Consider the following 12377-nt stretch of genomic DNA (forward strand, 5'->3'; position numbering starts at 1 on the left):
TTTCGCTGTTCTGAAAAAGATAAGTAGCACACAAAGTTGGCAGGCACAATCTTGACCTGCTTAAAAGTATTCAAATCCAGACCAGGCTTTACCTGCACATGTTCAATGTAGGGGGTCGCTTGAAAGGGAATATTAAGCAGCAAAAACTGTTTTCTGCCAACCCTGGTGCACCAGCAGGTATGGGGAACAGGGCAGTATTGGGAATACAGTGGTGTGGTCCAGAAGGGGGAACAGGGAGAACTCTCCAAGGGTACTAACTTCTAAAACTGCATTTAGTTCTCTTTAAATGGGATGGTTCACTGTGAAATCAACTTTTAATATGAGTTAGACAGTGATATTCTGAGACAATTTGCAGTTAGTCTTTTTATTTTAATTTTGTGCAGTTTGTTTTTTTGGAGTATCTACCTTCCAGTTCTGTCTTCCTCTATCCTGGGGTTACATAAAGTGGAATAATCCTAGGGTTTAAAACAAAAAAGTTAAAAAACAAAGGCAAATTGTCAGCTGATTTAAAGGAACAGTAACACTAAAATAATAAAATAATAAAATAAAAATGTTTTAAAATAATTAAAATATAATGTACTGTTGCCCTGCACTGGTAAAAGTTGTGTGTTTGCTTCAGAAAGACTACAATAGTTAATAGAAATAGCTGCTGTGTAGCCACGGGGGCAGCCATTTAAATTGAAAAAAGGAGAAAAGGCACAGGTTACATAAGAAGATAACAGATAACTGTGTAGAATACAATGGGAATCTATGTTACTTATCTGTTATCTGCTTAGTAACCTGTGCCTTTTCTCCTTTATTTCAATTTAAATGGCTGCCCCCATGGCTACACAGCAGGGTATTTATATAAGCTGTAGTAGTGTTTATGAAGCAAACACACAACTTTTACCAGTGCAGGGCAATAGTACATAATATATTAATTATTTTTATACACTTTCATTTTTTGGTGTTACTGTTCCTTTAAGCTTATGGCACACAGGACTTTTTGTCCCCCAAATGCTTTTCACCACTCCTTATGTTATAAAATGGACACTTTAGTGGTTTATGCACAGAGGTCCACTACTCCATGTATGTCACCTGGGAGAAATTCCCATTACATCACGAGTGGTAACAGGTAGACAGTGACTGCTGCTGATTTTTGCAGGGTGGCAGCAGCTGCAAAAATGACCCCTGTGTCGCTGACCTCAGAATAGTCTATATCATTCTTAAAGTTAAATTCAAGGTGAACTGCCCCTTTAAATAAACCTTTGCAAATTGGCTCAGTGAAAGACAAAAATTTACAGTAGTAATAAAAGTAAAAACTTCACACTTGCTTTTAGTGGGCTAAGCTCCATAACTGGATATGGCCTTTAGATTAACCCTTTCCTCTGTTTATTTGCACAGTGAAAATGATAAACTCCATCTGAAGTGCAGATGCAACTATTCCTTATCTTGCACTTGTTTAGTAGCAAACTTGTTGGAGAAGCTTTTCTTAGGGACAGAGTAGAAGTAGGAAGGTGATACCCCTGAATGAAATGGGAATAGTTTACACTGACAATACACACTTTTTTAACATATTTTTTAAAATCTCTGTCCTCTTAGTGCAACCTAATGACCTACATTATCTGACTATAATGTGTAATTCACATTTAGGCTGAAAAGCCTAGCTCAGAGGTGACAACCTTTTGGATCTTCAGTTGTGGACTACTGCTGCCAGCACTGATGGCTGAGAATGCTGGGAAATATACTGTACTGCTGACAAGACATGAGTATGCATTGTATCAATGCAAGAGATTCTGCTTATAGTAAGTCTGCATATAATAGTATGTACAAAGACAAACAAGCATGCAAAAATATATATACATTTAGGGAATGTCGCTGAATTCAGCTTTCACTTGCGGCAGACATACTCATCAGACCAGTCTGTACAGTCTTGGACTCCATTCTGGCATAGACTGATAGGAATACAGTTGCAGTACTGGAAAAGAACGGGTGTACAAGTCCACCACTGAGAACCGCAGGCAGGGCAGGAAGCATCTAAAGTGGTTGGAGAGAGAGCAGAGTCTGAACTGAAATCTTGGTTTCATGTCATTTGTGGAACTAAAAGTCTCTGCAAAGCCTGTAAAGCCACCTGTCATTCTACACTGCCATGGCCACTGGTATCTACAACTCAAGAATATTTACTTAAACCTTTTATAAGGCTTCAAAGTTCACAGTATGTAAAACACCTGTGGCTATTACTCTGTATACTGATTTCTTTAGTCACAAAAGGCTATTATTATAGTAGAAATACTTGTTACTAATGTAGATTATCACATATGGTAATATGAGACTTGCTTTGGCCTTACAGAACGCACACTATTCTCTAGCCCCTCTGCAGTAAATACCGATGAAAGCTTGGTACCAAAATTCATGTTAGTTTCATTCTGTCCTTATGAGAGAAAGTAAATATAGAAAACATAGACTCACATGACTGAGACTCATCTGAGCAATCTCCGCAGTTATTGATTTCATTGCACTTCAGATTGCTATAAATCCAATTAGATGGATTCCCACAACGGAAGATTAAGTATCCAGGTAAATTATTAGGCAAGTTACCTGTGGAAACACAGAATAATACCAGAGTATAAGGATAATCTTAAAGGAGAATGCAAGTCAAAATTTAAAAAGCATACTGCCCAATAGTCCTCCAATTGTTTAGTAAAAACGCCACACTTTTGGCTCACCTAATCAAATATTTACTCAGTCACACTTACTTCACATTTTCTAGAACATGAAGCCATCTCTAAAAAGGTATTCTCCCTTCCTTTCCCTCCTTGCTTCATACTGCACATGTGTTTCATTCCCTCCCCCCCCTCCCCTCTGCCAGATCCGCTTCTGATTGGCTGGTGGGCATGTGTAGCTCAGAACAGGAGAAAGGATCAAGTTACACACATGCTCAGAGAATAGGAAGGCTGCCGCTGGCACCTACAGGAAGGGGAGAGAGATTTCAGTGATGTCACTGTAGACTTCACATTGCTGTAGGCTGCCAGCACCATATCTCAGAGAAGCAGGCAGGGATCTGGGAATTTAGATATGCAGTAAGTACTTAAAAAGAATGCCTTTAGACTTACTTTTAATTTATATTAACCTTTCATTGTCCTTTAATTAGACAACAGATGTACCAAATGTCCTAGAATAAATGCAAGTGAGACAAGGCTTTTTATATTGTCTTTACAGTAATGTGAAAACTTTCCCATTATAAATTATTTGCATGCCAATATGCACAGCACTGTATAAAATGAAGATTGCTGTACAGATACAGATTTGGTTAGCCTTTGTGGAAGACTTAGGCCAGACTGGCTAATAATGCCTGCATGGGGACCATAAAGATAATTGGATCTGAAGTTGACAGACCAAGCAAGCTGATGGCAGTATTGTGAGTTAAAGAATAAGTAAACCTTTTTTAAAAATAAACTTACACTGTACAGCCCACAGAATAAAATATCTTTCTCTCTGCATGCAAATTTGTTTTGTTTCTCAACTACAAGCAGCTGAACTGCAGTTCTTTTTGTGACTTTCTTGTCTAGGGTGAAGCTTTGCCCCCTTTTGCTTTCTGAGCACTCCTTCTCTCTGACTATGGATTATGACCTCAATAATTGCCTACTGGGCATGCCTGATTTTAGTTGGGCAGTGTTCATGCCCAGTAGGCACCTCTTTTAGGCCTTCATAGTTGAAGAGAGGAGTGCTCATAAAGCAAAAGGGAGCAAAGCTTCACCCTAGACAAGAAAGTCACACAAAAAACTGCTGTTCAGCTGCTTGTAGTAGAGAAACAAAGTAAATTTGCATGTAGACAGAAAGATATTTTATTCTGAAAGCTGTTTAGAGTAATTGTATGGGATTGTACAAGCCTATTGGCTCAGTGGAGGTGGAATTTGCTATCTGACATGCCTTTCTAAGAAACGGAATACAGTCTAGTTGTTTGGACCAAAGGTGCAGCCCTGTAAGTGAAATGCACCTTTTAGCCTTGTATAGTTTAGCAGTCAGTGGGGGCGTAGTTGCAGTGGCTATCAACAAGAAAAGAAAGATAATATTTAGAGAGAATAACAGCCAAAATCAGAAGTAAAAGTTTATTGAAATTGACATGTAATAGATATTGACAAGTGACCACATGGGACTGTGTTCAGGGCTGGGTAAATGAGCTTGGGGTCGTATCCGTCCCACAGGCCATAGTTTGAGGCCCCTTTACCAAAGGATAACTACAAGAAATACATGACAGATTACAAGATACGTCTGGGTAACTATGGGTAGATAACTAAACTGTGTCTTCAGGTCCTTAAAGATAATATCTTTGATACTGTGTAGATTCCAGCTAGGCTTGTGCTTATGCATACCTTATATCCTAATATTTCACTTACTGCATAAAGAGGAAGTCTCATCTTCCCCATTACCACAATCATTGACTGAATTACAGACTTGGGAAGGCAGCAGACATGTTATTCTGTCATCACAAAGGAATCCTGTGTAGTTATTTGATGTCACACATGAGCGAGTCTCTGAGGAAAAAGATTGAGCATTGTCAGTGATGGAAAATGTATATTAATCTGTGCCTTACTAACATAACTAGTACATTCAAGATTTATATATTCATATATATAGGCTCATTTCTAAACACTGGGCAATTTTGCAACTGGGCAGCAGTAACACCTAGCAACCAATCAGATATTTGGTTCTACCTGCAGCTGGCTGCAAAAATTCTAAGCACTGATTAGTTGCTATTGGTTACTGCCCAGTTGCCAATTTACCCATTGCTTATAAATAAGCCCCTCTGTGTTGTTTAGAGGCAAAACAGCTGCATTGTACATATCAATCTGCCAGGCAAAGCAGTTACAGAGGTGTACATTATTACCAGAAAAGGCTAATAATTACCAGATAACCAAATATATTCTTTACTATGTATATTTACAGTATTCATGGCAAAACAACATGTTATTAAACACTATCAATTATTTTCATTCATTATTTCCTATCCCTTATAAAGGGTGTTCTATATTGTTACCTGGGGCCTGTGATGGGAGGGCGAAAACAACTGAAAAAACAATTGCTAATGCGATTCCCAGCAGCACGAGCAGAACTCCCACAGTAATACATACACACCGGCGAGTGCAGCATTTGGAGCAGCAATCTGTGGAACAGAATAAGGAACAGCCTTTTTTACACCAGTTCTTTAGCCACAAATTTAGATGATATTCAGCAAGCTCATATATCTCAAAGGAGCATTTCAGAAACATTTGTTTTGTGTAATGAATGCACACAGGTCCTTCAGGTCACTCCCTATTGACTGCAATGCTGTTGGAAGAGACATGTAGACCACAGCCTAATACTATTGGGGCTACTCACATGTTTTCACATAGTAAATAGGGTTACAACCTTTTTTGGAACAAAATACCAGACTTCCTATATTTTGGCTTTTTTACCTATTACTAACACTGGCATCATGTCTAATTGTAAAGTGGCCAAAGTAGATATGTAGCAGATTGATGTATACTATGATGTATTGACTTTAAAAATGTCCTATGTGCCGCAGTTCTTCAGGGCTGTGGAGTCGGAGTCGTGGAGTCGGAGTCGAGGAGTCGGAGGCAATTTTGGGTACCTGGAGTCGGAGTCGGCAAAAAATGAACCGACTCCTACTAAATTTAAATGGGAATAAAAAAAAAATAAAGCAAGTTTAAATGTCCCAATTCACAAACAGTCATAATTAATTACTTCTCTGCTATAAGAATAAAGCCCAATGCACGCAGTGCATAAACGAACACGTTGAGCGACCATGAAGCTTTTCATTGACTGTATGCTTCACTAAATGGGACGTAACAGTTAAGGTGCGGCAGCTCCACTGCGTCGTGTTCCTCTGTTACAGGGAACACAATGCCCACTGTGAACCCATGTATGTCTCCTTCCTTTCCTTCAATGAATGTATAAAATACATTAGCATATTAAAAACAGAGGAGTCGGAGTCGTGGACGGAAGTATCAGAAACTGAGGAGTCGGAGTCGGAGAATTTATCTACCGACTCCACAGCCCTGCAGTTCTTATTGTATTTTGCTTCCCCCCCCACTCTTAATGTCAGCCAAAGAATATGTGTAATCACGCTTAAAGCAGAAATGAAGGAAGTGTGCAGAAAAGTCACCAAGACAACTATGGTTACAGGGGAAATATAGAGTTGTGGTTTTTTATTAGAATATTTATGTTTGGTCCTAATTGTTTAGACTAGAGTGATTAAATCCTACATAGAAAGAGAGAGAGAGAATGAAACCAAAGTTCAAATCTGGAACACAATGAAAACTGGAAAGAGAAGTACACAGTCTTGCTTTCAAGGGCCTGAACACATTATACAACAAAACAAAAGGCAAGTTATAGAATTGATCATTTTCACTTATATCACTCTCAATTCTAATTTGCTAGAATGCCATTGAGTCAGGAGTCGTGTGTGAGCGTTGGGCTAAGGAAACAACAGATGTTTGGGCTAAGGATAACCAACAGATGTATATTATATTTATATTTGACTTCTTTTCATTTTACACATCCATGCCAGAATACAACTGATGTGAATTTCACCCTAAGCTGTTTAGGAAATATTTGGACCCCTGTTACTTACCGAGCAGTATTAAATGTTGATTTTGAGGATAATGGGTCCTGATATGGTTGTGCCCTCTGTATACCACTGGTTTCTACCCTGGTTATTACTCAAATAAGTATCCATCTTTCCCAGCTAACTATGGATTTACACAGGAGGCACAAGGGCAGTGCTAGACAAAAGTGAATGACCACTTTGCACAGAACGGAAAATACTGCTATATGTAGTCATGTTTATATGCTACAAAACTATTCCAATTAAGTGTTTTAAAAAAAGTAGACGTTGCTTCCTTAAGGAAACTACAGCATGATAACGTTAATAAACAAAAATGTTTTATATGTTGCATCACAAATGGGAATTTGTACCTTAATTATAAACTATAAGGACAGAACATACTGGGTTCAAGGGGAGCCTTGGAATAACAGCTAATTCTGACTGGCGGCACCCCCAATATTGTTTTCACTCCTTCTTGTTAACTAAGCTTGGCATGATGACCTAGTGCCAGGTAAATAAAACCAGAACAACCTATCCACAGATGCCAGATTGCTGCTGCTCCTTCCTACTTCCTCTTACCACAGACTTTCTCATTACACGGACCAGAGCTAAGCAGAACATGCATATTAAAATAAACACCTGGTTATGTAATAGGTTTGCCCAGCTGCAGTAAACCACACTACAGGAAGCATTTACTGGTCCCCTGTTTAAAAGCAAACATCCTATTGTTTGCTATAGATGACTGCTCCTGGGCAAACTTAGTGCCTTTTATTACATGGGGGATAACATTTTTACAGAAATGAATAGAACAGCATTAGAGGCCCTAGGGGCAGTGTAAGGTGTGTTAGGACACTTTATACTGGCTATGGGACACAATGAAGCTGTAGGCAGAGAGCAGAGAAGTGGAGTATTACATAAGGCAAACTGCCAGCTAAAACTACATGATCATAGAACATCATAGGGAAAATAATGCAAGAGTTAAATAATTTTACATCAAAATGCAAACCGAAATAAACATTAAAGGTATATGGCCACATATTACCTTTTTCTTGATTTGAGAGCATTGTAACTGTGGACCCAAATGAGTCTGCACCCAAGCTTCGCCTCTGCGAAAGGAGCACAACAAAAGGAGAAATTTATACGTGTTACACAGGTTAAAATAAATATTTTATTGGCAAATTGCAATGTGTGGAGTGAAAGCATACTGAGAATGGGGGTGACTGAGAGAAAACAAGATTTATGGGGAATTGTAATGGGCGAGTGAATGGTGTAAAAGTGAGGGATATGAGAGTGCTTGAGAGCAGGTAGTGATGGGAGAATGAGTGTGTTAGGTATGGTGTGATGGGGAAGTGTGTAAAGAGAGGCAGTGTAGAGTGGAATAAACTTATGAAAGCAAACAATCAGTATAAACAACAACTGAGTGGATGAAGCCTGAAGGATATATTACAAAGGGTAGTGGTAAATGTTACATCTTCTAACTGGGCCAGTGTTGTTAAGTGGAGTACCGCAGGGGTCAGTCCTTGGTCCTTTGCTTTTTAACTTGTTTATTAATGAACTGGAGGTGGGCATGGAAAGTAGTGTCTATTTTTGCTGATGATACTAAATTGTGCAAAACTATAAGTTCCATGCAGGATGCTGCCACTTCGCAGAGTGATTTGACAAAACTGGAAAACTGGGCAGCAAAATGGTTTAGTGATAAAAAGGGCAAAGCTATGCACTTTGGTAGAAATAATATAAATGCGAGTTATACACTAAATGGTCTCCTTAATTGAGAAGCATATGGGGATTTTTGTAGTTAAAGTTGTCGAATTCCAGGATAATAAAGTGCTATCTTGCATAAAAAGGACATTAACTCAAGGGATGAAAACATAATTTTGTCAGTGCAGTTTTGGGCTCCAGTCCTTAAAAAGCTGGAGAGAGTGCAGAGATGTGCAACTAAACTGGTAAAGGGGATGGAAGATGAGGTTGAGGTTAGACTGTCATGGTTGGGGTTTTCTCTGGAAAAAAAAGGCACTTGCGAGGGGACATGATTACTCTGTACAAGTACATTAGAGGGGATTATAGATAGATAGGGGGTGTATTTTTTTCCCATAAAAATGATCTGCGCACCAGAGGCCACTCCTTTAGATTAAAGGAACAGAAATATCATTTGGTGCTGGCATTGACGTTGTGGAATGCCCTTTCTATTGATGTTGTGATGTCAGATTCTGTTAAAGAGGGGCCTAGATGAGTTCTTGAACAAGCATAGTATCCAAGGCTATTGTGATACTAAAATCTACAATTAGTATTGATGTTGGCTGTGTATAGATAGGTTGGTATGGGTCTATGTGTGTGTGTTGGGATTTGCTTGGAAGAGTTGAACTATGTAACACCAGTAGTTCATATATAATTATTAACAGTGTGTATATTTCACAACTACCAAGGGCATGTGTTTGCATTTTGCTGCCACAGCAGCAGACTCAATGAGCCCCCTCTCCCCTAACCTTTCCTGCACCCAGACAGTTGCTATTGTAAAGAATTTTTACACAAGAAAAGCAGTTATTTACAATTAAATCTAATTTAAATTCTACTCTTAAACTAACCAGGGGTGACTTTTTTTTACGGCCCCGGCTTGACAGAAGCTGCCCTGGCACCGTAACATTGGGGCTTTGTTGGGGTATCAGTATGGAATCTCACCTTTGGCTGTGTCCGAGTCATATTTCAAGGTGTCCAAATCCTCCCTTTTATTCCAAGGTATATAAGTTAGGTTAGAAATCGTCCTGAGAGTCTGTCTCTTAGAGTATACAGGAAGTTTCTAACCTCAGCTTCATGTTGCCTGGTTACAAGAGAAACACCCACAAGAAGGGGCTGAAAAGAATAGTTACTAATGTACGCAAATAGACCTTATAAGATTAGCATTCAGTGGAGCAGTTCTGTGCTTAATCTAAGTGCAGTTTTAAAACAAACCTCAAGAGTGCATGTTAATGGTTATTTTGCTGACAAACCATGTATATTCTAAATAACCAATCAATCCAGACTGTCCTGCTTGTAAACAGAATACAATTTTAAATGAAAAAATAATTTAGATTATATATTCATTATATAATAGTAATATCATATATTTTTTTCTTCATACTTATGACAAGTCTTAATTGTCCCAAAAGAGGCAATAATTGTGGAACTCATTACATGATTACCTAAGGCCCCCCTAGACCCCCTTCGGTGCTGTATATGGAAGCACAGGGGGTCGCATCAGGACAGCCGCCTCAGACAGAGTTTCGTTTAGAATCGGAAACATAAGGCAAAGAAATGCTGAAGTGGATTAGAAACAATAAAGCGAATGTCCTGCAATAGCCCAGTCATAGCTCTGATATCATCCAACTGAGAATCTGTGGCACTATTTAAAAATAAGGGTGCAGAAGCAACAACATGGCATAAATGTGCTTGGAATAATGGCCTAAAATCATTCCCCACCCAAACAGAGTGCAAAGCTGGTATTTACTTACTTTACTTAATTTGCAGCAGTAATTGCCAAAGGTGGTTCTACCAAGTATTGACTACAACCAGTAAATGTCTCCTTTTTGTTTAATTAACTTTTGGGCCAAAATGTTTTGCACCTTCAAAGTGTGAAGTATGCAGCATAAATTAAAGGCTAAAAATCCCAATTACAGTGAGGAACATAAGTATTTGAACACCCTGCGAAGTTCTCCCACTTAGAAATCATGGAGGGGTCTGAAATTCACATTGTAGGTGCATTCCCACTGAGAGATAGCATTTAAAAAAACAAATTCAGGAAATCACATTGTATGATTTTTAAAGAATGTATTTGTATTGCACTGCTGCACATTAGTATTTAAACACCTCAGAAAATCAGTGTTAATATTTGGTACAGAAGCCTTTGTGTGCAATTACAGAGGTCAAACGTTTCCTGTAGTTCTTGACCAGGTTTTCACACACTGCAACAGGGATTTTGTCCCACTCCTCCACACAGATGTCAGGTTTCGGGGCTGTCACTAAGCAACACGGAGTTTCAGCTCCCTCTAAAGATTTTCTATTGGATTTAGGTCTGGAGACTGGCTAGGCCACTCCAGAACCTTGATATGCCTCTTACGGAGCCACTCCTTGGTTATCCTGGCTGTGTGCTTCGGGTCATTGTCATGTTGGAAGACCCAGCCACGGCCCATCTTAAATGCTCCGACTGAGGGAAGGAGGTTGTTGCTCTAAATCTCACAATACATGGCCCCATTCATCCTCTCCTTAATACAGTGCAGTCATCCTGTCCTTCGCAGAAAAGCACCCCCCAAAGCATGATGTTACCACACCCATGCTTCACAGTATGCTGTTCTTGGGATGCAAGTCATCCTTATTTTTCCTCCAAACACGGCGAGTGAAGTTTAGACCAAAAAGGTCAATTTTGGTCTCACCTGACCACATGACTTTCTCCCGTGCCTCCTCTGGATCATCCAGATGGTCATTGGCAAACTTCAGATGGGCCTGGACATGTGATGACTTGAGCAGGGGAACCTTTTGTGCAATGTATGATTTGAAACCATGACGGCGTAGTGTTCTACCGACAGTGACCTTTGAAACTGTGGTCCCAGCTCTGGTTCTGGGCTGATTCCTCACCTTTCTTATCATCAGTGATACCCCACAAGGTGAGATCTTGCATGGAGCCCCAGTCCTAGGGCGACTGACAGTCATCTTTAGCCTCTTCCATTTTCTAACAATTGCTCCAACAGTTGATCTAGCCCTTTCCAGCCTTGTGGAGGTCCACAATTTTGTCTCTGGTGTCTTTCACCAGCTCTTTGGTCTTGCCCATGGTAGTAGTTGGAGTCTGACTGACTGTGGGGTGGACAGGTGTCTTTAAAGAGCTCAGACAGGCGCTACTAATTTAGATTACTGAGTGGAGTAGAGGTGGACTATTTAAAGGCAGAGTAACAGGTCTTTGAGAGCCAGAATTCTTGCTGATTGCCAGGTGTTCAAATAATTATGTGCAGCAGTGCAATACAAATAAATTCTTAAAAATCATACAATGTGATTTCCTGAATTTTTTTTTAAATGCTGTCTCTCACAGTGGGAATGCACCTACAATGTGAATTTCAGACCCCTCCATGATTTCTAAGTGGGAGAACTTGCAAAACCGCAGGGTGTTCAAATACTTATGTTCCTCACTGTAAATCTAGGTTGTGGGCTTTGCTGTATAACACCAGAGAAAACTTGTAATCATTGCAAAATCATTTAGAACACTTGGAATTAACTTGTTTATGTAATTAAGGATTGTTTGTAAGGAACTGTCTCTGTTCTGTTCTGACGGTGTCAGTAGGGCTGTCACAGAAAATATATATTTTTGTAGGGATAACATGGAGGAAACCAATATTTTTGTAATACAGTGACCCATGTTTTCTTCGGTTTCTGTTAGGGATCTGCAACGCTTTTTTTTTAACCTGGTATACCACATCTGAGAATTTATAAACAATTTAAATAAATGTCCCTATTGTTATCTGTTGTTTATATTATATAGCAAAGGTGTTCAGACTTTTGGGGTTCAACCTTCCCAGCACTTTGTGGTACTATATTTCATTATATCCTGCTGACTCATAACAAGATTATAGATACATAAAACATTACAAAGCATTACAGTCACCCTGCTACTGTTCAGAAGTAATTAGCACAGAAAGTATGCATTCGGAATGGGCTCCCTATACACTGTTCTCTTTACTGAGGTTCAGCCCATCAGAAAACTTAAGGAAACTATGCCATATGGGGACAAGACCCTAGTGGGTAGGCATAAGCACTGTTAGTGCAGTGGTTA

General features: G+C 39.4%; 1 protein-coding gene across 1 annotated transcript; it reads right to left on the minus strand.

The window, feature by feature from the left end:
* Window positions 1-960: 960 nt before the first annotated feature.
* Window positions 961-9398, minus strand: ldlrad1 (low density lipoprotein receptor class A domain containing 1). Its single transcript, XM_004914016.4, has 6 exons — window positions 9263-9398; window positions 7629-7692; window positions 5018-5143; window positions 4377-4514; window positions 2449-2577; window positions 961-2016 (listed from the first exon to the last, which is right to left on the minus strand). The coding sequence occupies exons 1-6, from the start codon at window positions 9281-9283 to the stop codon at window positions 1871-1873; spliced, it is 624 nt and encodes a 207-aa protein (XP_004914073.2). The 5' UTR covers window positions 9284-9398; the 3' UTR covers window positions 961-1870.
* Window positions 9399-12377: the final 2979 nt, after the last annotated feature.

The sequence above is a fragment of the Xenopus tropicalis genome, chromosome 4 (assembly GCF_000004195.4).
Source record: "Xenopus tropicalis strain Nigerian chromosome 4, UCB_Xtro_10.0, whole genome shotgun sequence".
Taxonomy (NCBI): Eukaryota; Metazoa; Chordata; class Amphibia; order Anura; family Pipidae; genus Xenopus; species Xenopus tropicalis.

Excerpts from the sequence above, each read along its gene's own strand:
- ldlrad1 (XM_004914016.4), bottom strand. The coding sequence starts at position 9,283 with ATGACTCGGACACAGCCAAAG. Across the intron at positions 5,144-7,628 it reads GCTCTCAAATCAAGAAAAAG|ATTGCTGCTCCAAATGCTGC; the intron begins GTAATATGTGGC and ends TCTGTTCCACAG. Across the intron at positions 2,578-4,376 it reads TGAGACTTCCTCTTTATGCA|GTAACTTGCCTAATAATTTA; the intron begins GTAAGTGAAATA and ends GTGTTTCCACAG.